Source organism: Athene noctua, chromosome 5 (genome assembly GCF_965140245.1).
Source record: "Athene noctua chromosome 5, bAthNoc1.hap1.1, whole genome shotgun sequence".
Taxonomy (NCBI): domain Eukaryota; kingdom Metazoa; phylum Chordata; class Aves; order Strigiformes; family Strigidae; genus Athene; species Athene noctua.
In genome coordinates, this window is record NC_134041.1 from 43,792,998 (window position 1) to 43,819,302 (window position 26,305).

Here is a 26,305-nt window from a genome sequence, read left to right on the forward strand (position 1 = left end):
AATCATGTCTGCAGACCTAATAATGAATTTGGTGTCTTAGTGGTATCAGCTATATCTTCAGGTTTGCTCATTTCCTTGTTTTGAGATACTACTCTTGATAAGCAGGCCCTCACTTTTTCCCCCCCTGCTGCCCCGTAGAATGTTTTCCTAACACCTTTTCCCTGACAAGAGACTTGAATCGCTTCCTTAAGAAGAACAAGAAAAAATGTAGGCTGTGTTTGGTGTAAACAGCAGATTTCCTTGTTTTCATTTGGCTGTAGACACTCACACTGCCTTTGCAATTGGGATGGAAAGGATGTTATGTGCAAAAAATAGTTAAAGTGCTGGGGATTCTCCAGTAGTTTGGCCATGCTTGCTGCCCTGTGGAAGCTCAGCATTTTCCAGGTGGGATGCTCCCATGCCTGGCTGGCTGTTTAAAGCTGCTGTCCTCTGATTTCTATTGCTGGGGGACCGCTCCTGTTCTTGGGTGAAATTGGTGTGGAGAGGGGATGGTGTGGGGAAGCGGGGGCTGATGGTGGGAGAAGAGACCTTGTAACAAAAGTTATGCTTTACGGCTTTCTCAGTTACTGAGCAGCTTTTCCTTGGAAGTGTCATGGGGCTGAGAGGGCAGCAAGTTGCAGTGCTTCCTAAGAGGCCAAGCAATGATGTTCTTGGCCTTATGCCATTAACTTGCTCTCCTCCTCTTCCTCCACCCCCTCAGAAAAAAAAAATAATCCAGAAACACCCCCCCAACCACCAAACACTCTAAAAAACCCCAAATATAATATCAGAGTGCAATCCTGCAGGAAAGTTTGAGCCTTTGAGCTGCAAGTTACCGTTTATTATTTCTGGTCCCTGTGCTGTTAGGGATTTAGGTGAGTGACCATGCAGGTCTAGCTGAGAGGAGGCTCCTGAAAACCCCAGGCAGTTCAGCTTTTTATTTCTCATTCTGATTCTCCCAGTTACTTCTTTTACTACCTATTGTTTATTTACTTCTTGTTTTCTCCTTGTTCAGCTTCCTTTTCCTATGGCTTTTTCTGTAGTTTTAAGAAAAACATTTCTTGATACTCCATTCCCAAATTGAGGGGGATTAACAATGGCATTTTCTTCCTTGCCAGGGGATATATTTGTTCTGTATGTCTTTGTGGTCTGTCCTAGAGAGAGGTATTTTGATTCCATTATTTACCTATTTAGCTGTGACACTTTACTGTATGAAAGCATTCCCTTAAAAAAAACCAAACACAGTGGGATGATGGCCAAACTCAGTCCACTCAAAGGTATAGCAAAAGTCAGAGGAGGAGGATTCCCCTACTTTTTTTTTTTTTTTTTTTTTCCTTCCATATCTTTTCTAGTTAGAGCACCAAACAGGACAGAGAGACAGCTGCACGTGCAAGCAGCAGCCTGCCTTTTGAACCAGGCAAGTGAGAAAGCTGTTGTGAAGATCAGGTTAATACATCAAGGTTGAGGGGATGTCAGGTATACCTGTCTGGTTGGGCAGGAGCACTACTTTGCAACACCAAAGCCTAATTTGTCCCTTATGGCAGAAACGTGTGTAACAAAGTTGCAAAGCCTATATGAGACCTGAACTTTGTCACAGCCTCTATCTTTATTTTATTAATTTTAGTAAAGTGGGGATGTTCTCTATGGATTTTCTTTGAGATACCAGGAAAGTTGGCTTGTTATTTTTTTGGGGGTTTTTAGAAGCAGCTCTTCTATAATACTAGTGGTTAAAGTACTCTGCTTATCTGGTATGTGGATAATCAGAAATTATTAATGGTTGTGATTGCACTGTTATCAGGAGAGTAGAAAATATTCCTGCTAATGTAGTCTTTTGGCTCATGTAATGTTTAAGTAGGGCACACTAAATGTTATGTATCATGTGCTGAACTTCAGCCTTTCAATACAGACATTACAAAATCAAAGGAAAAATTACATTTAGTTGGCACTGAAATGTTTTTTTACAAAATACTTTGTGGTTTTTTTACTTTTGCTTTTTACCTCTGCAGAAGGACTAGTTTCGTACCAGGAAAGATACTGTTGTCCCTATAACTTCTTTCTAGGCTGTGAACTTATGTGCAGAAGGGAATTTCCCCTGACTTGGCACTGTGTATGGCAGGAAGGGCACTACTCTAACCTCTTTTTTTAATGCCAGAGTGTTAAAAAGGTTACAGTGAGAACAATGGTGAGGGGAGAAAAAAACCCAACACCTCTATGTGCCTTTCCACACTCCCTTGGGACTGTTCCTTGTCTGTTTTTCCAGCGCCTACAGCAGCTTGGTTCTGCCTGAACCAGAGCAGAGTGTTAACAAGTCCTTCTTCTCTTCCATTTTCCAAAGCTTTAAAACTGCAATTGGTGTGAAATGCTGTGGGCTTGGGGAGTTTCAGGAAGCTGGTATATATCCAGCATAGTGTAACCTCTCTGTGTCACATTTGGAAGGAGAAGGGGCGAAAGAGTCGACATTCCTAAGGGACTGGTTAACAGCAGCATGGGATGTCCTGTTAGCTAACTGTCCTGCTCCTGTTAGTTACTACTCTAACAAAGCTGGTCATTAGCTGCTGGAACAGATGATTTCCAAAGGATTACTTGCATTACACAATTTAATGCTTTTTAATAGCAAATTTTTAATTAAAAGGAGAGTCCTTTTGGAAGCAGCCTGAGCAGCTGCAGCTGAATTCTGCGTGTTTAATGTAATTAGAGAAACAGCTGGAGTGGGAGCTGAGCACCCAGCTCACAGGCAGTCTCAGGTTGGTGGTGGCTCCTCGTGGGACAGGCATCCTGAGTGGTGTGAACCGTGCAGGAAGCATCCTGGCATGCAGCCAGGCTTGGAGGTGGTGGGACAATTCCCATCTTGGCTGCCCAGGCTGGTGAGCAGCTGGGGAAGCAGAGAGTGAGTGGTAGCCACCTGCGTCAGTTCACTTGTCACTTGTGCTGCCATGGACAATAGTGTTCAGTTTGCAGTCTGTTGGGCTACGTGTATTTGTATCTGTAGTTTCAGCATCTCCTGGCACGTTGGAGAATATCTTTGGAAGAGGGCATCAGGCAGGTTTTAGTCTCCAATTTTATTCTGCTGTTTCTGGCATGCACTGTCTCTTGAAATATGCCCCTTGTGGTATCTCTTACCTCCTCCCTTTCTCCATGATGCAGGCAAATGTCTGATGTCTGGTTGGAAACTGCTGAGAAGTGAAGCTGTGGCTTTTTCTAATGAGTGGCTGACCTTTCAGTAGCATTGTTCAGTCCAGAAGATCCCAGAGCACTTTTGAGTTTGCATTACTAAGGCTGTGTGAAAGTTACTGTGGTGCAATTACTGTGACCCAGGAGACAACGAGAAATCTCTGTTGCTTTGTATTGGCTCTGCTGCAGGTACTGCAACACAGGTAACTTGATTTGACAGCCCCAAATATTATATAATCACAGCACATGATGTGTGTTGGTGCAGAGGTAGTTGGCTAATGGTGTCCTTCGCATTCCCGTAATACCCAAATGCATCACACTTAGGAACACCAGTGAACCTAGATTTATCAGACAAGATTGCCCTACCCCGTAGTTTGAACACCGTCCCTAAAGACAGGCAAAGACCATTGGTACATTACAGCAAGCATATTTCCGCCCATGCTACCTTTTCCTAAGCAGAGATGAGCAGTTGCAAAGTGAAGATACTGGGAATTGTTCTGTGAAATTCTTCTGCTTGTGTACTTGCCTTTTGCTGTAACTTCAGTAACTACTTTGCTTGCAGAGATTTATTTGCAGCATGTTGTCAGAAACCACCCTGTGTTACAAGAGCCTGCCTGTCCCAGCCGTCAGCTGAGCCCTTGGACAGGCCTGCTCCACTGTTTGCTGTAGACATGGGATATATGGGAATGTTCATCCTGGGACTTACATAGCAGGCATACGTGCTTCTGGCCTGTTATGCTTGATATAAGAGTTAAAAAGTAGTAATATTCAGCACACTGGGCAGAAGAAGGGAAGATGTGGGTCAAATCTAGGCTAGGCATAAGTCTGTATTTGTAACCCCAATATCAATTGGCCTTTCATATGTGACCTTTTAAAAATGAGATGCCTGTTGCTTTTCAATATCTTTTTATATTCCTGTAGCTCAGGTGAATGTTTACAAAAATTGAAAGCTCTTTTCTGATTTCTTCATGGTTCACTTCAACTTTTGCATTCAGAGTCTTGCTTTGCATGACTCAGCAGCAATTTGCATTGGTTGTTAGGCTGGTACAATTCTCCTCTTAAATTCAGTTGCTTTATATCATGCTCTGGCATCAGAGAGCTGTGGCTGCCTATACAGGGTCACATTTTTCAGGCAGGGAATGCAAACCACATGACATGACTGTTACCGTATCGGTATTTCTCACTAAAATGCTTAATTTTCTGTAGTTAATATCATAGTTTATTAGTATTATTTCTTTCTAAAATAAAAACTACATGTATGAGGATTTTGAAACACTTTGAAGTATCAGCTTGAGGTTTTGTTCTTGAGACAAGATTTCCAGCAAGACTATGAAGGCAGCAGGCAGAGAAAAGTAATACTTGCAGCAGATATTCTTAGAAGGTGTTTGAACTCCTGGTATCCAGCTGTTGTTAGGTTCAGTAGAGACAGCATGTCCCCTTGAGCCGCTCACTGTGGTATCATGCTCTTTGCAAATGCTTACACCTGCAAAATACAGAAAATAATTTGTGTAACCTGCATCAGGCAGTGTTGAAGGTCTGAGATTTTGGGGAAAGGGAATGTTTTGGTCTCACTGTTTTTCTGTTGTTAGTTATTTTTCCAAAAGACTAACTTTGTGGGAGGTGCTTCCTGTACATGTAAGATCAATTTACATAGGATGAGGCTGGAGAGGAGACTGGGGGAAGAAGAGGATGCTTAAACCAGTTACCTAGGTTGTGTCTTGTGTGTAGTGATGCCTCGCAGCTCTTTAACCATGCAGAGTTAAAGGTGTGCATTTGAAATTGGAGGGACATTTTTAGGTAGCAGTCTCTCACTACCTTTGGTGGAGTATCACTACAGTACCAGATTCAGGACTGTGTATGAACAAAGTTAGGCTTTTTTTGTGTCTTGCTGAAAACATTGTTTCATCAAGATGCTGTACTGGAACCACTGCTTATTTCTCCCGGAATATATGTGCTTCTTGGAGGTATCACCCAAGTGGTGATGCACACTTTCTGCTGACCATCCAGCTGGTAGTGTTGCAGAAGATGTTTCTGCCTAACAGTCTGTAACTGATTTTGCTCCTTTGGATAGCATTTGTTCTGGCATTGGTTACTAGTGCTATGGTTTTTTATTTATTATTTCTGAAGATATCTGTAAGACTTGACAGTCTTACAAGATTAGATGTGCTGGTGAACTCTGCTGTCTATGCTTTGTGTGGATGGTGCTTTTTTCTGTGCCCTGACTGAAACCTTGGGTACAGTCTTTCGCCATATCCTGTAACTGATTTAGTGCCTTGTTGTCTGACTTGCTTCTGTGTTCTTTCTTACTGCCCTCTCCTTGTCTGTTCTTGCTAACCATTATAGTAAGCACTTTTTCATCCATCAGAGACCTTTGACATGGGAACAGTCATCAGGTGACCCTGGTGCATGGTGTTGGCAGGGATAGATTTCCTACATCTGTAAGAATCTCTGTGTTATGTGTGTGTGGCTACGAAGGAAATAGGGTTTAAATCCCTGCTTCTGGGCAACAGAATCAGTTAATAGAAATAATCTACTTCATCTTCTGGTGAATAGTGAGATCAGGTGCCTTGGCAACTACTAAACTCTTCTGTAGTTTTTTCATTTGGAAAACCCTGTGTTGCTGTTGTGCAACTTGCCTGTTGCTGTGACTTGGGACTCTGTGATGTGTGTGTTTTTCTAGCCTGCTGCACTAGACATAGACATCACTGCTTCCCTAATGAGAGGAAAAAAAAAAGGGTTCTGTAATATTTTTGAAGAAAAAGTTAACTGGATGAATACTTTTAATTCTTCATTTTTCTTATGGATAGTCAGTTTTTGGGAATCCTTCACCCTCCAGCATCTACATATGATTATACTTTTCACCCTCTCTTGTCAACAGGTTACACAGGTATGAGCAGCCTATGTGGTCTCTGCTCAACTGCTTGGCTGAAGCTGAACTTGTGGTAGTAATGGAGATGTTAGATGATGTGTCAGGACCAGCATCCTGTGGAACAAAGGGGATCTCCTTTTCGTGGCAAAATGTCTGAAACAGAGGACAGCCCACTCTTGGAACTGGCCATTTAGGAACCTGTGTCTTGCCTTCAGGTGGAAAGTACTCGCATAGGACATCTTTAAAGCAAAGAGGGCTCTATACTGTCTGGAAGGTGGAGATACCAGGTGGTTTCTGATGTTTGTGTATCTTTATGATGAATGTTAAGTCAATGTGGATCATATTTATAAACCAAAGTGGAGAGGAGACCAAGAAACTTTTAAAATGCTTTTATTCTTGACATGAGCTAAAGGTAGTGGAGTGAATTCTGAGTATGTGCCATTGCATGGGCTGGCTGAACGGTTTTGGAAAAGGCAGATCGTGTTTTTAAGCTGACAGTCCCTGGTAGTTAGCACTATATTAGAAAGGAGAGCATTTCATCTTGTGTGTCAGCAGAGTGAACTATGGCATCAGAGCTGCCAATTGCAGTATCCTTGCTGGTCAGGAAGACTCTTGTGGCTCTGCAGGAGGGTGGGTAAGCAAAACGTTAGGGTAAAAGGGCACTGCTTTTGTTTCTTCCTGTAAGCACTGGTATGAAGTAGATGTGGGATGGAATTCCAAGTCACAAGAGTTTTGGTGTATTCAGACTGTTGTTCACCCTTTTGGACTCCCTTCATTGCTGCCACTCTCCACACTTTAAGCCTAATATTTTAAGCTGTTCCTGTGTTTGTGTTTGTTGCACAATCGTTATTCCCATGCAGGGTGGTGGGGCTTACTGTCATCTTTGAGATAGCTTTTTTGGTTTTGCTGTTCTACTGTTACTCCCTGATTTTTGTTACCTCAACAGATTAAATCCTGGGCAGATTTTATTCCCACATCACTCTGGACCATGGTGAGGAAGGAGCTCCCTTGTTAAGTTAATGACCTGTGTCCTGCCTTCAAGGCCTTCTTTTGCTGTGCAGCCCTAGGGTGATGTCAGTGTTTATGAACTGTCTTTGTCCTCCTGCCACGGTTCCTCACCTAAGGATGCAAATAGTGTCCTTGAAGGCTCCTCCTGCTGCCTCTGCCAGTATCTGCCACCTGAATTGCTACTTCCTTCCCTTTTCATAATGTATCTGACAAAACTGCTTTCCTCAGGACAAAGAAATAGCACCAATCGGCTCATTTATGTTTTATTTTCTGATGTAATTTGCTGCCTGCATCTTTGCATCAAAGTTTAGCATACACTGTTTCTCACTTCTACCTGCAGATGTGTTTGCTGTTCCCTTTTCATGGCCTCTGCTCTCAGCCTGATGTGCTCCATCTCCATCTCTCTGCTTGGTGTTTCTTGCAGCACTTCAGTGACCTTTCAGGTGCCAGAGGAAGAAGAATGCTTTTTCATGCACACTAAGTGTCACCAGACATGACTTTATTAGCACATTCAGCTTTCCTTGAAGTTTCTCTGTCTTTTCCCTCTTTATTAGGTCTCTTCACAGGCTTTTGCCCACGTCCTGAGCCTTAGCCTGTCTCCTGCATTCACCTCAAATAGTCTTGTGCACTGGAGTGAAAACTGCCCTGCACTTGGAATCCAAGTGTCTGTTTCAGCTACTTCTCATCTTGTTTCTAGACTTCAATGGAAATCTTTCCTTCTAGGAAATACCTTTCTTCTCGCTTGTGTTTTTGTAATGCCACCTCTGCTGGTTTCTGTCAAGTGCTCAGGCAGCAAGTTTTCTTGTAAACTCAAAGTTGTATTGCAATGAAGTTATTACAAACCCAACTAAAACTACTTGTTTGGAAGAAATTTTTTTTGCAGTGAATGATTGGAGGAACATAGTTCTTAAATGTGATGTGTCTCTGTTTTCATGCTGTAGGAACAGTGTGTTACTTCTGAAACACGTGCTGTGCTAGTACTCTGACTGTACTTGCTTGTTTGCAGCATTATGCTGGGTGGAGTGCTCCTCCCAAACCCCTGTGGTTAGATGCAGTAGAAATGCTAAGGAAAGAGAATTGGTCAAAGGCCCAGCCCAGAGAGCTTGTAAATAACGGCAGCGAAAAGAATAAGGAAATAATGAAATCCTTTTAGGAAAGGTACTGGCAGTGGTCTCTCCACATCAGTGCCTCTCTCAATTTTGAGTTTGTGTGTGTTTGTGTGCATATGGAAGGGTGTCTTAACAAAGGAGAGTTGCAGGGAGGATTAGGGGAGAGCACTGAGAACATTTGCAAAAGCTATTCCATGTAAGGTAGGAGCATGTGCCAAGTGCTAGTTTGAAACATGGTGGTGATGGTAGCTGATGTCATGCGCCAATAAGAGGTGCGAACTGACCTCTTGTTACTGGCAGAGAAAATTATGATGTTGGGAAAAGTCAAGAGAGGTCGTCTGTATTTTGTATGGAAGGGAATGGAAGACAGGGAAGAGGCAAAGGTACCATTAAAGTGACAGAGTAGGATAATTTTTCTTGTAGGTATGAGAACAGTAATGTTAGTTTACTCAACTACAAGGTGTTACAGTGACCAAGACCCAGTCTAGTCTCCGCTAGTTCCTTTAATTGGGTGAGTCAACAGGGAAAGAGTCAAAAGGTCATGTGAAGAAGAGAACTTGTCTAAGTCAGGGTGTGAAGATTTAGGAATTGAGTCAAATAGGTTTGCAAGCTTGTGACTCTGATTAGTAGGGAAAATAGTGAAGTTTTCCGGCAGGGGAGAAAAGCAAAAAGTAGGGAGTAAGTAGCAATATTGAAATTAAGGGCTTAGCTTCTCCTCTTGGGTTAGTGGCTAGGTATCCAAGAAACACCAAAGAAATTGAGATTTTGATTCAGACAGGAGGAAATGGCACTGTGCTGGCTGCATAGATACAATAGTTATTGTCCATGTGTAACATGGGGAAAGAAAGACAGAGCCCCAGAGACCCCAAAATGCCAGAGGATAGTGTCCCATCATGGGGGCACCCCGTCCTTCAGGTTAAAGAGGACAAGGAAAGGAAAAATTATTTAGGCAATAGGAGCAGAACTAGAGGTGGATAGGTAAAGAAGCTAGAGGAGGATGAAATTTTGAGAAGCAGAATGTGATCAGATACGTCTCTGGTAACAAAGAAGTCAGAAAAAAACAAGACAAGAAACTGACTCTGAATTTTGGGTAAGGATTTGGGATGTAAGTCAGAACGAGGTGAGGAAAAGAAAGTAAAAGGAGGGAACTTCATGGAGCTTCACAGATGAAAAGCAGAAGGGAGATCAATGGCACTCACATGTAGGTGGGGTCAGAAGTCAGTTTTTGGACTGGGGGCTTGTTTGTAGATTCTGAAAAGGGTTTGTTCTGGGCAATAAGAATGAGTGGGGAGAGACGGCAAAACGTGAGTAGGCAGATGTGAAAGGAGGGTACCGAAGCATTAGAGGAGGAGAACGAACAGGAGGTCAAAGATATTTAGAGTTTGTTTTGACGCTGGAGAGGGGTGGGTGTATGTGAAGGACACCCATCTGTTCCTTTGAGATAACGGAAGGAAATAGGTCACTGAGTGAGTACACAAAGCAAAGGGCATGAGGAATTATAAACTGATTGGGTTGAGGGAGAACTTGGCTGTGTGCATGGGTTTGATTTGTGAAGTGTCATATTTGCTATATGCTCTGTAAATCTGCATTTCTTGATTATGTTTTTGCAGTGCGGCTCCATGACAGTATTTCAGAAGAAGGTTTCCATTACCTCGTCTTTGATCTGTAAGTGTCTGGCTTTGTCTTTGATGCTTCACCAGTAATACAGGCACATGGATGGTTGACTAACAGTGGAATAAAAAGCACCTGCATTAATATAATTCTCCCTCTCTCTTTTGAGACCTGTAGATACCTCTGGCCTATTTGACAAAAATCCATTGACTGTGTGGTAGGGGATGGACCAGGAAGGCTCCTGGCAGCAGGTGTAAGCATGGGATGGCAGAGGATGGCTATCCTGTATAGGGAGGCTGTTCGACTTTTGTCTCTGAGGTAGCCTGGAGGGGGTCAGAGCAGGAGTATTCTGCCCAAGCTTAGCATATACTAAGCTCTGTAGAGGTGCATGGGCAATTCATGCCCAGTGTGTCAACAGTGTCCTGTAGACTGCTGGTGAAATGGCAGTCTAGGGGATCACTCACAGGGGTGTACCAGTGCTGGTGCTGTGGTGGTGGAGTTCTGCCCTGGCACTCCTGTGCTGCAGATCCCCACACAGGCTGCGGGAAGGGGCCCAGACAGATGGCCATGTACATCCCATGCAGCATTGAGCTAGAAGTGCGTGGGCTCCGTAACCTTCCTTGTTCTTTTGCGCTCCAGGGTTACCGGTGGGGAACTCTTTGAGGATATTGTTGCCAGGGAATACTACAGTGAAGCAGATGCCAGGTAAGACTGTTTCCAGACCCTTCTGTGTATGTGCCACGTGTGTTGGCAAGTGGAATGAGTTTCATGACTGCTGTTCTGTGCATGGCTTTGTTCTGACACTTGCTCCCTGTCTGGAAAAAACGATTCCTCTTTCTGCTATTAGCATAAACTATTGTCACTGGACAGCCTGACTCACTGCAGCTTTAGCCCTTGCTGCTTGCAGACACTGCTGTCTCTGCCACTTGCAGACACTGTGCTCTTTGCTGGGAGACCCGTTACTAGTGGCTTTGTCTGCCTGACCTTTCTGGTGGGTGGTGACAGTGTGTCCTTCGTGAGCAAACATAGGGGAGTGCTGTCATGTGGCGGCGAGAGTGCTGCCTGCTTGGCCTCTGCCTCCTCCTAGTAGGGGTTCCAATGATGTGCCATTGCTGTTGGGCAGAGACATTCAATTTGAGTGTGTCTAGGTAATGGTTTATGGGGCAGGGGGAGAGAGGGCTTTGGAGGCTATGTTTCTATGGAAGCCATCTCTGACTGTGAGCTTGTTGACGCAGTGAGAAAAGGCACAGTATGAGAGAGCAACCTTTATATTTTGGTATTAAAAAGATTTAGAGTTACGCTCTTCTTTTTCTGAGCGTGTCCCTTTTCTTCCATGCGTGAGCTTCCTGAAGTGACATGTGCTTGTCCCTTTGCTGTTTATGCAGGGTTGGGTGTTTTGTGCATCAGTAGCTGAGGGTGTTCTCTGACCCGTCCGTCTGCTGGACATGCAACATTTGGAATTGAAACTGGGATTAGGCAGCTCCTGTTTGCTTTAGCAGGGCCTGGGAATGTCCCAATGGTGACATTTCACCCCTGCTTACTCCGTACCTGTGTTCTTATCCCATCCTAACCCTTGCTGGAGCAGGATTTAGGGGAGCTGTGAGAGGAGAGGGGTAAGAAGGGAGTTGTGTGTGCTGCTGCAGGGTGAGCTTCGTAGGTAGTACTGTGAGAAAGATAACAAGTGCAAGAAAGGAAAGATCATGACCTGGTGTGTTAGTGTAGGTACTGTTGCAGAGTCTGTGGGCGCTTGTTTGCTTTCCCTATGATATGCTTACAGCCTCTGTCTTCTGGGCATTGCATGATGCTTTCAAATGAGGCATTGCACTGCACGCTCCACCATGAGTCGTCTGCTGATTGGGAAGGTCAGTGAGCTCATCATCTCTGACAGAGCTCCTGGCAATAAGTCTGAGAACCCTGTAGATGTTTTCAGTGGGTTGTACAGATGTTGTAGGCACAGCATCTTGGCCAGATACTCAGTCATTCAAGCTGTTCTGCCTTGAAGTTGGGGAGTATTGAAGTTAGCAATCGTCATCTTTCTCTCTGTCCCTCTTGCCAGGGCCTATTCCCTGAAATGGTTAAGAGCTGGCAGTGACCAGCAGTGCTCAGGAAAATTATGGCAGGGTTGGTAGAAATAGAGGACTGTCTGTTGCTCTGTGAGCCTTCCTCAGGGTGCTCAGCACTCTGACTGTCAGTTGGCCAGGTCTCACAGTGCCCACAAGATGACAGAGTGAAACTCCTCCCTTTCTCTCCCCATGCAGAGCAGAATTCCAGAGCAGGCTGGGAGAGTGAGGGAGTGAGGTCCGTGCCAATCTGCCGCACTTGGCTTGCCTGGGACACCTCACACTTTTGCCATTTTTGGCCAGAAAATCTCTCTCGCTCAGACTCAGCTCTGTTCTAATTATACATTTTTGTTTTGGGAGCGGGAAGATATTCATGGACTCCGACCCTGAGGGTTGTACTGCCAGCACTGGAGGGGTGGGGGTAGCAAATACACAGTGTTGTACCTCCTCTCCTCTTTCTTCCCTCACCCTCTTTCCATATTTTCCAGTAGCCAATGTCTGTTCCCTCAAATATTTCACTCATTTCAAATTTGTTCCCCATAGATTTGTAGAATTTGGTGAGGGGGCTGACCAACCCTGCAGTGAGGACACAGACCCATCTGAGCTGCCTACATCTGGGTGCTTACTGCCCAGCCATAGCTGTCAAAATCCCTGCTTCATTCCACATTCACCCTTGAGAGCTGAGTAAATGTTTAGCAGCAGAGATATTTTCAACCAGAAATGTCACCCATGAGTGTGTTGCACTGTCCTTATGCAACAGGTGTAAATAACATCTTGCTTTTGCCCCTGTGGTTACAGCAGTGAGAGCAGCAGAGACACAGTTTTCTGTGAACTGGGGGAGTGCAGCACACTGCACTTAACAGGGAATGAGTCTGCTTTTCAGATCACTAACCGCTTAAGTGGGATCTGTACTTAAAAGGCACCCAGCAAGCGGGTGTGTGCACATTGTGTATGTAAAGTGCTCGAGATGCTTCTCTGAAAGCTCTGCAAACTGGCAGGCACCCAGGAGTCATCATCCTGAATTTGCCAGGGGTGGCTGCTGCTCTCTAAAAGTTTATTCTTTGCTTGGGACTAGCCCAGCTGAATGTTTCCTGGAACAGTTGGGTCTTGCTTGCCCAATCTCAGCTGCTGTTTGCAGATACTCAAATGCCTCGGTTCTCCTGTGTGGGGTGGACACTGTTGGCTGAAGGAACAAGTAAGATGCTTAGTGTGATGTGGAGGAAAGGAAGGACATGATGGGAGGTAGGAGAGAGGCTTTGTGGTCCTGCTATAGATAGGTTGTTTAGCATCCTGTTGCTGAGGGGACTGAGCGTGTCCAGCTGTGACAGAACTGAGCTGTGGCATCCAGTGGGCATGATAAAGGGATTCAGCCTGGGGTCTTGAACTCTCCTAGTACAAATATACAAGTTAGGGAAATAGTTCTGGGATGAGATGAGATGCCAAGTGTATGTATGTGTGTGCGTAACTCTGTGTGTCTCTCCCTTTATCTTACAGCCACTGTATTCATCAGATACTGGAGAGTGTGAATCACATTCACCAGCATGATATCGTGCACAGGGACTTGAAGGTAATATTTCCTCCGTGCCACAGAGGCTGAGGAGAGCAGCCAGGGGATCATTGGAAGAGGCAAGACAGGAATGCTGTGTTGCCAGATGGCAGGGGTTTTTTTTACTTGAACTAGGCTCAGGGATTCCTGAAGCATGAATTCAGTCCTTCAAAGTTTTCTAGAGGGTGTGCTGAACTCCTGAGGAAGTTTTCAGTCTTCATGAACTTTGCCAGCTCTCAGCCTCTCTGAGGCAGATCCAGGATGGAGTAGTGAACCTTGGAGTGCAATAGGCTTTCAGAGAAACTTGGGTAGGATTCATTATAATGAAGGACACTTTCTACTTTGCCATTGAAGAGATCTCTAGAGACCTGGGGCAATCTCTGTTCATTCTGCCAGGATGAATTTGTCTGCACAGAGAATGTATATTTTTATTCTCCACTGTTTCCAAACACATGCCATTGGGCTAGGGCAGAGATGCACAACAAGAATTTTTCATGTCACTTCTTTCTTCTCTCGTCAGTAGAAGCGCTTTTAATCTAAAACCAAAACCACTGGCCAGTTAAACACTGGGTGAATCAACCATTTTCCACATTATAACACATTTATAGACCCAGAGCCCCCACAGTGTAGTTACTTAAATTCCCTTCCCACGCAGTGCCAGCTGCACTGGGAGCTGGGCAGACTCCAGAATGAAGAGGTTTGTGCAGAAAGGTCTGCCTGCCCTGCAGCCCTCTCTGTCTAAAGTGGGAATGGTGATGGCCACCAGTGGTCCAGTTAACTTAATGCAGGATGACACCTGCTACTACTGTGGGTTTTGGTTTGTTAAACAATAAGAGGAAGAGTAGAAGAATATTTTGCAGAGAGCAAGGTAAAAGCATGTTGCAGGCTCAGTGGCAGTGTTTCCCCCAGTGTTTTGATCTGGTGGACAGCTGTTAACCCTTAGTGTTTCTGGCAGACTCCCATGCAACACTTTTGGCCTTCTAATTTAGAGCACTGTGAAAAGATGCAAGTGATCTACTGTGGAAAGGCTGTTCTGGATTAAAGCTGACATATGCTCTTGAGAAAACAGCCTCCAGGAGGCACTACTGTCCAAAATAAAGGCCTCTATGAAAATCGGTAGTGTTTTCCAGTACAGGATGGTTTAAGCTTTCCTGTGCATCCTGTGTGCAGGTGTAATCTGTTTTGCTTCCCAAGTTTTGTTTGTGTGAAAGTTGTGAACTTGTTTAGAACTTGTCAGCTGTTAGACACTCCCCACTGTAGTAGTTAATGTATTTCTCCTGTTGCTTGCTCTGATTCACTGAAACCATCCAGGCCTGAGGAGTATCCATTCCTTTTAGCAGTAAAAGATCCTGTGCCCTTTATTTAATATTTAGCTCCTTGCCAAAAGCTTGTCTTTCAAGATCAGTGTGTAATAACTGCAGAGCTTGCCTCAAGGGAAGTTTTGTCTTTTGCACCTCCCTCTCACAAGCCTGTCTTTTGGCTGGCATGCTTTTACAGAACTCTAAATGTTGAGCTGCCCATAGGAACTGTAAGAAATTAGGGAATACGTTCACATCCTTACCAAAAAGTATGTGAGACCTGAGCCAACCCGTATGTTGACAAACATGCACATGGGTAAGCACCATTAGTCTTAAGGTGTTTGTAGCTGTATTTTAGAAGCAAATAGTGCTTAGCTAGCACAAGCCTGGCCTAAATTTCACTGTTACTTAGTCAAGACAAGCCCAGGTGTGATCTGAAGTTGGGAGGGATTTTCAGAAGACTTTACTAGTCTTCTGCTTTAGGGACTTGTTAATGCTGGTGAATTTTCATCAGCATAGGTTGACTAAACACAATCTTTTCCACTTCCTATATAGTGAAAAGCCAGTGGCATCCAAATGTATTGAGACACAGTTCCCCTTCCTTCCATGCTGCTTATGGCAAGGACTGTGATGGGCAAGGCTGTTTTCCCTTTCTTCAAAGCAGATTCAAAGCACATGCCCAGTACTTTAAGGCAGGTGCCATTAAGGAATGAGCATCTTGTTCCTGTCAGGCAGAACAGGGATAGATACTGTGTGATGAAACTGGTGAGCAGGCTGCAAAAAAAGACCTTCATCAGATTTATGAAACTGAGACAAGCTCTTGTTTCTGGATTTCCAGGCTTCCATCTTACTTGGTTAAAAAAGTTGATAGGAATTGCACAAATGATCAGAAGGGGATAGGATGGGAAATCACTTTTGTCCTGCCTGTCTACAAGTTGTGTTTCCTGCAAGCTGTAATAGGCACCACCTTAAAGGCTTTGGGGTTTTAAAGAGTCCCATGTAACTAGTTGCTCCAGTGCTTCAGAGGAAGCTGCTGATTCTCAGTACATTTTGTGGAGTTGTGTTAGGCCTTCTGCTGGAGTCATCTGCTGGAACACAGCAGAATTGTGATTCAAGTAAGATTCACGTGAGGGGCAAAAGTCTGTCTCTCTTTCCTGGCAAACAGGGGAAGTGACATGGCTGCTTGTTATATAGGTGGTGGTGGTGGCAGTAGCAAGACAGAATATTTTACCCTGCTGTAAATGTGTAGCATGAAAAAACAGCTTACAAGAATACTCACTGCTGGACTGATTATACCAATTTGAGGCTGAGTTTTTTTTCTGTTAAGGGATGAAAGCTATTGCCTATCCAGATGATGCCTTCCAACATTATGGTGCTGTATTTGGCAGCCCTTATTAACATCATATTTACTTTTCCAGTGCCTTGGGGACTGTGGGATGTTCATGGGGAGAAACATCACTGCAGAATTTATCTACTGCATCTCCTGCCCTTTCCCTCCCTCCCACCCCAGTTACTCTCTGTGGGGATGACAGAAAGAAGTTCTGGGTTCTGTGCTGCAGGAACTGTACTGCCAGTGCCCTCTGGTGTCAGCATGTAATGTATGGGCTGGGTTGGGAGAGGCTCTGGCTCCCATAGAGTGTGTTAGACTTACGGATTTTCTGCCACTCTAGGACAGGGCCATTTGTTGCTGTTGCTCTACCTTCACCTGAACAGTTTTAGTACATATCTGCTAAATTCAGCCAGCAGATTGAATTTAATGATGGGAATACTGAGGTAGGAGGCTTTAACGAGGATGTCAGTCTTTCATTCTTATGCCTTTTTCTTTCTTCTCCCCAGCCTGAGAATTTACTACTGGCAAGTAAATGTAAGGGTGCTGCTGTCAAACTGGCTGACTTCGGACTGGCTATAGAAGTTCAGGGAGAGCAGCAGGCCTGGTTTGGTAAGAGTATTTGAGCTGTCTCACTTTTGCTCCCCCCTTTCCTCTAGTGGCTGGTTGAGTTGTACCCTCCCTGAGTACTTTCTCTCAGCTTTTCCAGCACCCTTGTGTGTATTTGGCATTGCTGCTTCCTTTCCAAGCATCTCAGCCTATGGGTCCTTGGGCAGAAGCCTAGGTGCAATAGAGGAAAGTATTTGATAAATAAAGACAGGAAAAATGGCTATGTATTTCTCTGTTTTTCTTCTCGGTTTACCATAGATGCTAGTGTCAGAGATGAATGCAGCTGCTAAGTTTAGACCCTGATCTGAACTTCCCTATTGCTCAGGAGTGTAGACATCTGGAATTCTGTTTGGTCATTTTACAGAAATGTATTTGACCTGGCCTTCCTCAGGCACATTTGGATCTGGCCTTATTGTTTAGCTAAAACATAATTAGAAATGAGACCTTTTCAGGCTAAACATCAACTCTGAGACTCTGCAGTGCTGTGGAGATTCTGGAGGAAAGGCTGCTTCTCCTGGTCTGCCCATACCATACCATCTTAACAATCAGATGTGTCCCATCCATTTCTTGTGTTTTCAAACTCCAAACCATTATATGTAACAGTGATATACGAGCCTGTGCCCAGCTGGTTGACACGGTCCCTTTTTCTTTTCTTTTTTTTTTCTGCAGTACATAGATACTTGATCCCATCTGATTTTCTTTATTTTTTTTTCCCCTCTGGGTTTACCAAGGGGTAGCTCTAATAAATATGAGATGAAGGGTGGGAAATGGGTTTTGAAATTTGTTGGTTACCACTAGTGGATTTTGTGATACAGCAAGATCCCTTCTGCTTGAGTACTGTAAGTACTTCATGTCATCCATTTCCTGGCAGGGTTTGCTGGCACTCCAGGCTACCTCTCCCCCGAAGTCTTAAGAAAAGATCCTTATGGAAAACCAGTGGATATATGGGCATGTGGTAAGATTCTGTCAAAACATTTTACACTTAAACAACATTGCTTCATGTAGAAGAACAATTTCTTATAACCTATTGCTGGGAGGGTGTGCAGTGCTCCTTCTTATTGGGTGGAGAGATGAAGGCAACTTGAGGATAAGCACCTTGTTTAGATGGAGTTAATATTGGAGCCTGAACTCACTTGACTCGAGATAGGACCTGTCTGTGCTTTGCAGAGTCAGTTGTTTAGATAACTGTAGGAATTTCCTATTACATTAACTATGTAGAAGATGAAATACTGAAGAGAGCCAATCTTTTAAAAGGAAAAAATGAAATGTATCTGGGACTGATAACTTTAAAGATATGCGGTATCAGTGTTGCCTGACATGGACTAAATGGTTCTCTGCGGGCCAGGAGTATTAGCTTTGTCAGTGTCATTTTTGTCCCAAGACCATGCTCAGTAAGTTATCTAAAAACGTAGTCCTTCCTAGAAGTCCCTTGCTGCCCAGCAGCCCCAGGGTATGTAGCTTCATTTTATTCTGAGAGCAACTGGGAGTTGTGGCTCACCAGTCATGATAGGCAGAGGAGGGTAGAAGGACATCATGCACCTTGTTCTAGCTCCTGCCAGCTGTCATTAAGCACTGAACATGAAGTGCCGTGGTGAGGTTTAGCAGAGGAGAGCTTTGTACTGTCTTTTTTCTACCTTGGAGGGCTAAATGTGATGGCAAATGAAGATACAGAGCAATCATTACCTTGGGGACTGTCATTGCCTTGGGGAAGGAAGAGGGCTGAAGGAATAATTGGCATATTAGCCTAACCATAGTGTATCTGTGTCTCTCCCTCCCAGGAGTGATTCTGTACATATTACTAGTGGGGTACCCTCCCTTTTGGGATGAAGATCAGCACAAACTCTATCAGCAGATCAAAGCCGGAGCCTATGACGTAAGGGCACTTTCTTGCTGAGTACCTGCATGGGTGTAGAAGCCATCCAAAACATGGCACTATCTAACTTGGTGTCCAGCAGCAGGCCCCAAGCTACTGTGCAAAATGATGTTTGGCATGTTCATACACCTTGTTGTCTTCACTGCCCAGGATACAGTCCTGTTTGGGGCTACTGAAAGGATGTGTGGAAAGCATTGCAGTGGGCACCAGGGCGTTGCTGGTCATTAGGGAAATGCAGATCTTGTAATGCAGACTGTGGGAAATGGTGTCTTCTAGTGCATTTACCAAAATATGTTGCAGATATAGCCAATGATAACTCTTTCAGGGGAGCAGAGGGAAGGGAGAATGATGGACCCTATCTTTATCAAGGCCTAATTAAAAGCACAGGGAAGTGTTCTGTAGAATAATAGCTTAAATTATGGCCTCTGGTCTCCTCAGTGCCATAGTGGAATTTCTTCCAGCTGTGGAAAGCATGGAGCCCAGCATGGACTGAATGGCAGGGGTCTTTGGACGGGTGGCTCTGTGGTGGGGATCAGCGTGGTGGTTTGGAGTCTCTGGTAAAAAGCCAAGCAGTTCATGGAATAGTTCTCAGAGCATGGCAAAACTGAGGTGTAAAAGGTTGCCTGAAGAAGAATAGCAAGGAGCTTAGTAATGGGGAGTAAAGGTGGTGTAAAATGTGGTTTGGGTACCACAGCTTGAATGTTTGACGTAAGTTCTTCCACATAAGGAGTATCAGGAGGGAAGAAGGAGTTCCTGGTAATCCTAGCTTAAATCCTGTGGGCATGAATATCAAGAGGAAGTTGGGGAATTCATTTTGTAGATTGTTCTGTGGTTTGTATTTAAAAAAAAAAAAAAAAAAAAAAAAAAGGAAAGAAGAAAGGGTTCTGGTGGTGGACCCCAGTTACCTCCCAGCTTCTGTGCCTGAGGCCTTGAGAGCAGCTGTACTGGTGAGAACAAAGGTCTGCCTAACCCCTTGTCCTGGCTCTGGCTTCCTGAGTGAACGTAAAGTGATGTCTTTGTACTTGATAACCTTAAATGGACTTGTGTTCTTCTCTTGCCTTCCTGCCCTTCTTGTTTCTGTTTTGCTTGTTCTTATTTGAAGTGGTTTTGTACTAATTATACCTATGGGGATTTTCAAAGTACTTGGGGGTTTAATGTCTAACTCTTTCTGTAAGTCATGAGGAATGAAGTGCCTGATGCCTCCCATCTACCTGTTGGTTTTGAATTCTTACCTATAATGAACAAGTATCAGTAGATTCCTCCCCTGTTTTATGTGGTAGAAAACAACTCAAGTTTTATTGGCATACCTGGCCCTGGTGTCCCTACTCCAGTACCAAGGGGCCTGTATGCACTGAGGTAGTCTGTTCTCTTTTGGCATAGAGGAAGTGGCAACTGTGAATTGGACTTTCTGCTGTTGGGTGGGGGTTTGCAGGAGTCCAGGTAGGGCAGAAAGTGTCCTGGCTTGAAAGCTCAGTGTCATAATTTTTGAGTAGACTCTTGTAACATTTGCAGAACAAATTGTATAATGTCTTGTTGATGTCTGAGAATGCACAAATAAGATTATATGCAAATCAGATATGCTGGGTGTATTTTTATGACCCAGCTGAGCAAAGCACAAAATTCAGAAGAAGAGATGGAATAAACTTTTTCTAAATAATGTAGGAGAGCAAGGAAATGTTCTCAGAATCGATCAGTCTCTGCCCCCCCCCCCCCCCCCCCCCCCCGCCCCCAATAAAGACAGGGAACTTTATCCCAACAGGACATTTATCTTTGTGTTCTCAAGTTTAAGTAGATTCATAGGAGTGAGATGTGCTGCATTTAATTTCAGCATGCTGTCATCTATAACATACTGCAAGCATCTGGAGAATGGTGTAAATATCTTGTCTTTATCATTATTGGAATTATAAGAGATAAAAATTATAAGAGAAAGCAGTTACCCCTCATGGATGATCAGCAGCTGAAATACATGAGAATCTCTTCTTTGATCCATGCTTCTGCATTCCCATCCACTATTACATCTCTCTTGCTCCCCGAGTGATGATTTCTGGTACAGTAGATGCTTGCTAACAACATGCTGATGGGTCACTACACCTAAGTGACTGGTATTGTTCTAGGATATTGTGCTTTATGGTGAGGAAAGTATACCTGATGGGATGTTCTCTGTTAGTAATTTGCTTTCATGAGGTTTTGCTGTAGTTAAGTGTGATTTTGCATATGCTGTTGTAGCTTTTTAGCATGCTGGAGAAAGAGCAAGGTGGGGTAAAAAAGATAGTGCTTGTCTTTTTCATGTCAGAACTCGGTTAAAAAGATCTGTGACTTTAAGTTTTTGACTGTTGAGTGTGAAAAAAATTCAAAGCTCTGAGTGATTCCTAAAAGGCTTTTAAACTGTTAATCTCCCTGCCTGTGTCTGGTGAATGGTACAGGTGTGTCCTGCTGTCTGGTACTATTCATTTTCTGGATTCTGTACAATTTTTGTTCAGCATGGGTTTTCACAAAAATTGATGGTTTTTGCAAGCATGTTAGCCCTGGTATCAAAAGGGCAAAAACTGGAATTCAGCTGTGTAGGAGGGAGAAACTCTTCTGCTAGTAGAAGATATTTGCAGTTCATCATCTGTTCCTTCTTCCTCTTTCAGTTCCCATCACCTGAGTGGGACACTGTGACTCCTGAAGCAAAGAATTTGATAAACCAGATGCTGACGATAAACCCAGCAAAGCGTATCACAGCTGACCAGGCTCTCAAACATCCATGGGTCTGCGTAAGTATATTCCTCTATTACAGGCTGATTTGTGGTTTACCCTGAACTGACACTTCAAGAAGACTTAGCTGCAGAGGAACCCAGAATATTTTAAATATTTCAAATTATGGTGTTTTTTGGGGGGTTTTTTTGGGAGGCTGACCTTGAACAAACTGACTGTGTCATGCTGTGGTACTTCTATTGCCACTGTAGGAAAAAAAGCAATCCCTTATTCTCTTACAAGTTTTATCAATGTCCATATTTTCTGTTTTTCCCCACATCTCCTCTTCCAATCCATATCATCCTAAAATGTCAGATGGAGTTTGGCATTAGACAAAATATTTTAGGATTTGTTCTTCATCTCTACTTCAGTTTATTGCATTGCATCTTTGCAATGTTGGAACATTTCTACTGTGCTGCAGCTTAACTGGCTATAAACAAAATCAGCAAAAAAACTTTTGCTGTTCTGCGTTTGTAGTTTCTGCCTTGCCAGACCCCACACATAAGTATTTTTCATCTTTTGCAAAGTTGGCAAGGAAATCCCAGAATGCAGCTGGGAGTGGGCTTAGGGGAGGGCAGCAATGGTGCACTTCTATCTCTGCAGTATGGAATAGAAAAGTCTAACCAATGCTCTTGTAATACCATAGCATACTTCTGCTTTTTAGGATCTGTCTAGTGTTTTCCTTTGCTCATGTGTTCTTGAGGAACTGTGATTTTTTTTTTTTTTCCCTTCTGCCACAAACCAACAAATTAGCAATTTAAACTTACTTATGTAAACATCTGTGTAACAGGAGTGTAGTATCTGCTGTAAAGTGATGCAAGTTCCTTGGAGGTTAAAAATGCACACTAGCTGAAACTTTGCATCTCTGTTTTTTTTCTCCTTGCATGCTAGTAATCAATAGCAGTTCCTGTATATTTAACTTTTGTCCTAATGCCTGTAACCAAAGCTGTATGTATTACGATAGCTTGCTCCCTGTGGCAACATAATGTAGAACGGTTCAAGAAAGGCTTTACTTCTCTGAGTTATGGGGAGTTCTGTTTCATTTCACAGCCATTTCAGCCTCTCACCCAAACTGCCTCCTCTTGAGTCAGCTGTTTCCATTTGCTCTGCAGTCTCTGTGTACAACATACATTTTCTTTCTGGAGTTGTATTACTCCTCTGAAGTAAATGTGGTAGGAAGTCTTGAAAGTTTATCTGAGACACTATATTTCTTAGCATCACTGAACTTCTGAAGTACATGTCCTGACTCTTGTAAGCCCACATGGAACAACTGGACATGACTGTCACTCCTAAGGAGGCTGTATGTACAGTGGTCACCATAGTTGTTAGAGGACAGTTTAGCTGCATTCTCCCTCCACACTGCTGTGTGTACTGCAGCAGGTGACTAGCTCTGATGACAGGATCAAAGCAGAGGCTTCCCATGAAACTAGCTGAATATGAGCATAGTTTACAGTTCTTCTGGGTGTTGCAGAATTTTTTCCAAGCAGGAGAAAGGTAATGGAGAGTTTGTACACACTGATCTGCCAAGTCAGTAATTCACCCACTGTCCCTGTAAAGGGAATTAAGGCTTATGGCTCTATGCAAGAGCAACAACTACTTGGCATTAGTCTCTGGTTTCCTCATGTGCTCTAAATGCCTGGCAGCATCAGTCTCTTGTTTCCTTGTGCACTCTCAATGACTGGCAACACTTCTGGGAAGTTCTCTTTTTGCAGCTGATGGGATCCCAGTCTACTATGGGTGACAGGTGTGCATCACTGGCGGCTGGAGGTTAGGCTCAGGTTTTTGCATTGGTACAACAGAGCTATATGATCTTTCCTCTTACACACTGAAAATCTATTTCTGCAAAACTGATGCAAAGATGCCAAGGCCTCTGCTAGTCAAGCACTTACATTCAGGGAGTTGCCACGCCCAGGAAGGCTACTGCTCACTAGTCTTCACTTACTGCTTGGAATTTTCCCTTAGAGCCATAACTAATGCAGTCCAGATCTTTTCTATAGTGCCTCTAATTCAGTTCCCTGTGGGTATGCTTGTTCGTTTAACTTTGTCTTCTTACTGTCTTGATCCATTTGTGTGCCTGAGAGACAGGGAGCATTGACTTTCAGCTGTACCTTAGTCATAGAGTTTCTTGGGTGCAGTCCTTTAATATCCCATCTTGACTTGACATGTTTTGCTGTATTGAGAAGTTCTTAAGTTATGAAACAGTTGCAGTGTTTTGCAGCCCTGCAGTGGTGAGAGGTTTAGCCAAGTCAGCTTGCATGTCACAGTTTTGTGCAAGTGGCACGAACTCCCCTGGCTGATTTGGTTAGGGTATGTTTCTGATCTGTTGCTGTTTCTGTTTTTCAGCAACGATCCACTGTTGCTTCGATGATGCACAGGCAGGAGACTGTGGAATGCTTGAGAAAGTTCAATGCTAGAAGGAAGCTAAAGGTAAGTTTATGTTAGTTTGCCTTAAATTTGTTTTTAATCCCTTGGATTTGAGGTTAAGGACTTCCTAGCAGCATTTTTTTTGTGTGTGTGATTAGCTCACTAATGTTACTGAAGTACCTTATGTGACCCTCCAGCACACGGCACTAAAGTATTGTATTGAGGAACTGAGTAGTTTCTTTCCCCAAAGCTGTAAGTTTCCCATACCTCTTCTGCTACATTATCACCCCTTCTACTTTCTGCAAGAGAGTTGAAATAGAGCAACTAGTTCTTAAATGCTGGGACTTTTAGTTCTGGTCACACTCTGCCTCTCAGTTGCCCGTAGCTTGGGCAAAGCCTCTGGCCTGTGCATGAAGTGGCTGTCTGCTGTTTGAAAGCTAGGAAGCAGCTGCGCGTCTAAGCTTAACTCTTGGTGCCATTTTAGATTTCCTAGGCTATCCTGCCTGGCCTCTGGCTGCCGCTCTAGCAAGGCAGGAATCTGAGAGGTCCCATGTCAGGTCCAACAGCCACGTGTGGGAATCCTGGATACACTGGGATTTGCCATGTAGCATTGGAATACCTCTGCTTTGGCACCTGATGCACTGTTCTCCATGGGTCAGCCCAGCTCCCTTCTGAAGTGACATTGTCTGTTATCCCTGCTTTCTCTTCTCCCCAGGGTGCAATCCTTACGACAATGCTTGTGTCTCGGAATTTTTCAGGTAGGTTCTCACTGTTCCCATCCATTCTTTGGTTTTGTTTTGTGTGAATGAGGGGAGGAAACATGTTCCCAATTCATCATGATGTAATGGTGGTTGCTTTGCCTTGGCTGGTGATCAGTGTGAAATAGAAAGTGATTTGTTTGGGGAGGAGCATGTGGCACTGTAGTCTGGTACAAAACAAAGTCAGCTTCCACAGTCTTCTCATGATATTTTGTTACCAGATTTTTTGGGGGGAATTCTAGCTGACATTTGTTAGGTTTCACATCTGAAACCAGAAATCAAGAAATCTTATTAGGTAGCAGTGATTCCTTTAGACCTGAGGCAGGGAGACAGGGCAAGTAATAATATTGCGGAAAATAGGGACAGAAGCTCTTTGGGTATTGTGTTACTTTGACTCATTAAAAATGGGTCTGAAGCATCTAGCTATTAGAGTTTTCCTTCTTGGAGTCTCAGAAGTGGTTTTCATCCTTTTAAGCATAATAACTGGTAGTCTGGCACCCACCCAACTGCATTACATAGTGCACTTACTGAAAATGCAAATTTCAACATGCAAATCAGTGCTTTTTGGAAGATGGTTGTCTTGGCTCAGCATATCTAGGTGATGCAGTCTTATCTGTGTTCATTTCCATTTGGGTGGAAAACTTCTACTTGCAAGTGCTTTTGGTTTATGGGATTGATTGCTTGCTTTGCCCTCTTTGCCATTTTTTTCTCTTTTAAAAAGGGCAATCATTGAGTGCATGAGTCAGATCTTTATTGCACCTGACTACAGTTACTTTCAAGTGAAATTCTGCTCTATGGATTATAAGTGATGATGAATGAAATGGAAGTATATAAATTTCATCTGGCCATTTACTAATATTGGATACTAATACTTATGTTCTGGGTGATGTTACAGTAAACTTCTAATTGGAATGAAAACCTCTGTGAAATGATCATCCCAGTATTCAACGTGTGCATTCATGCATACATTCTTTTGTGAAATCAGGGCAGCATTTTTAACCTCCTATATGGTGATTTTAAGAAAACATTAAAGGATGTGAAATCAGTCTACAATTAAGGGACAACCCTCAGCAACTTCAGAACAGTTTTTCCTTAGTTCTTGCTTTCAGGTGTATCTGTGCCAGTATGTTAGGACTACTTGTGGCTACAGCAATTTCTCTTTACTGCATTTCTGATAATCTGTCCTTAAAGGGACAGAGTAATTTGATCCATTTACCTGTCCCAGAATTGTGCTGTTACAGGACTTAAAAATTATACATTGTTGTCTGAGTGATTCTGAAAGAACTGTTTGAGGAGCTATGGCACAATGACAGGGCTTCTGCAGGACTCTATGAAACTTAATGTTTTCTTGGGCTTTCTGCTGGTGTGAACTGTTTTTGATCTATTCACACAGCTAGTTTTTATTTCACTTAAATGATGAGTCTGAAATAGTCAGGTTTTTTATTCTTTTTAAACAGCAGTTTTAGATTCATTTTTAGTCTGCAAATGTTGTCACTTCTAATGAAGCTGCAGAAGTGCTTGGGTAAGAAAATCTCCTGTGGCCCAGATTTTCAGTACAAGAAATGCCTGAGAGAAGGGTTCTTATTAATGGTGTGTGACCTATGCATCCACTTACACCCTGAGCTAGTATCAGTGAGGAAAAAGCTTGCTCTGTTCATTCTCTGTCTCAAGGGCTGAAACTGCTGTATCTGCTTCAGTTAACAGCTGAAGAAAAGGAAATCCTAGGTGGCCCATAGTGAGTGCAGAGTTCTCAGTTTCACTGAGTTCTGCCTTGACTGTAAGCTGTGATTCCAGGTAATGAGATACTCTGAAAAACTGCCCAGAAATAAATGTGAATTTAGATGTAAAGCATTTCTAGCTTCTGCAGATAGTAGCAATTTCTAACATTTCAATGTGTTTTGAAAGTGGGGAGATCAGCTACTCTTGTTTTCTTTGCAGGGCTGTGTATAGTATAAGCTTGACTTTTAAAATTATTTTTTAATTTACT

The 26,305-nt window shown here is 43.5% G+C and overlaps 1 protein-coding gene across 24 annotated transcripts in view; it reads left to right on the forward strand.

Moving 5' to 3' along the window:
- The window catches only part of CAMK2G (calcium/calmodulin dependent protein kinase II gamma), a 121,579-nt gene that overhangs the window by 58,790 nt on the left and 36,484 nt on the right, over window positions 1–26,305 (forward strand). For all 24 annotated transcript variants that reach the window (XM_074907219.1, XM_074907217.1, XM_074907227.1 and 21 more), the window contains exons 4-12: window positions 9,747–9,801; window positions 10,387–10,452; window positions 13,302–13,374; window positions 16,488–16,590; window positions 17,459–17,542; window positions 18,366–18,460; window positions 21,094–21,216; window positions 23,540–23,623; window positions 24,276–24,318. In XM_074907219.1, coding sequence (XP_074763320.1) covers window positions 9,747–9,801; window positions 10,387–10,452; window positions 13,302–13,374; window positions 16,488–16,590; window positions 17,459–17,542; window positions 18,366–18,460; window positions 21,094–21,216; window positions 23,540–23,623; window positions 24,276–24,318 — 726 coding nt within the window. The remainder of the gene's footprint in view (window positions 1–9,746; window positions 9,802–10,386; window positions 10,453–13,301; window positions 13,375–16,487; window positions 16,591–17,458; window positions 17,543–18,365; window positions 18,461–21,093; window positions 21,217–23,539; window positions 23,624–24,275; window positions 24,319–26,305) is intronic.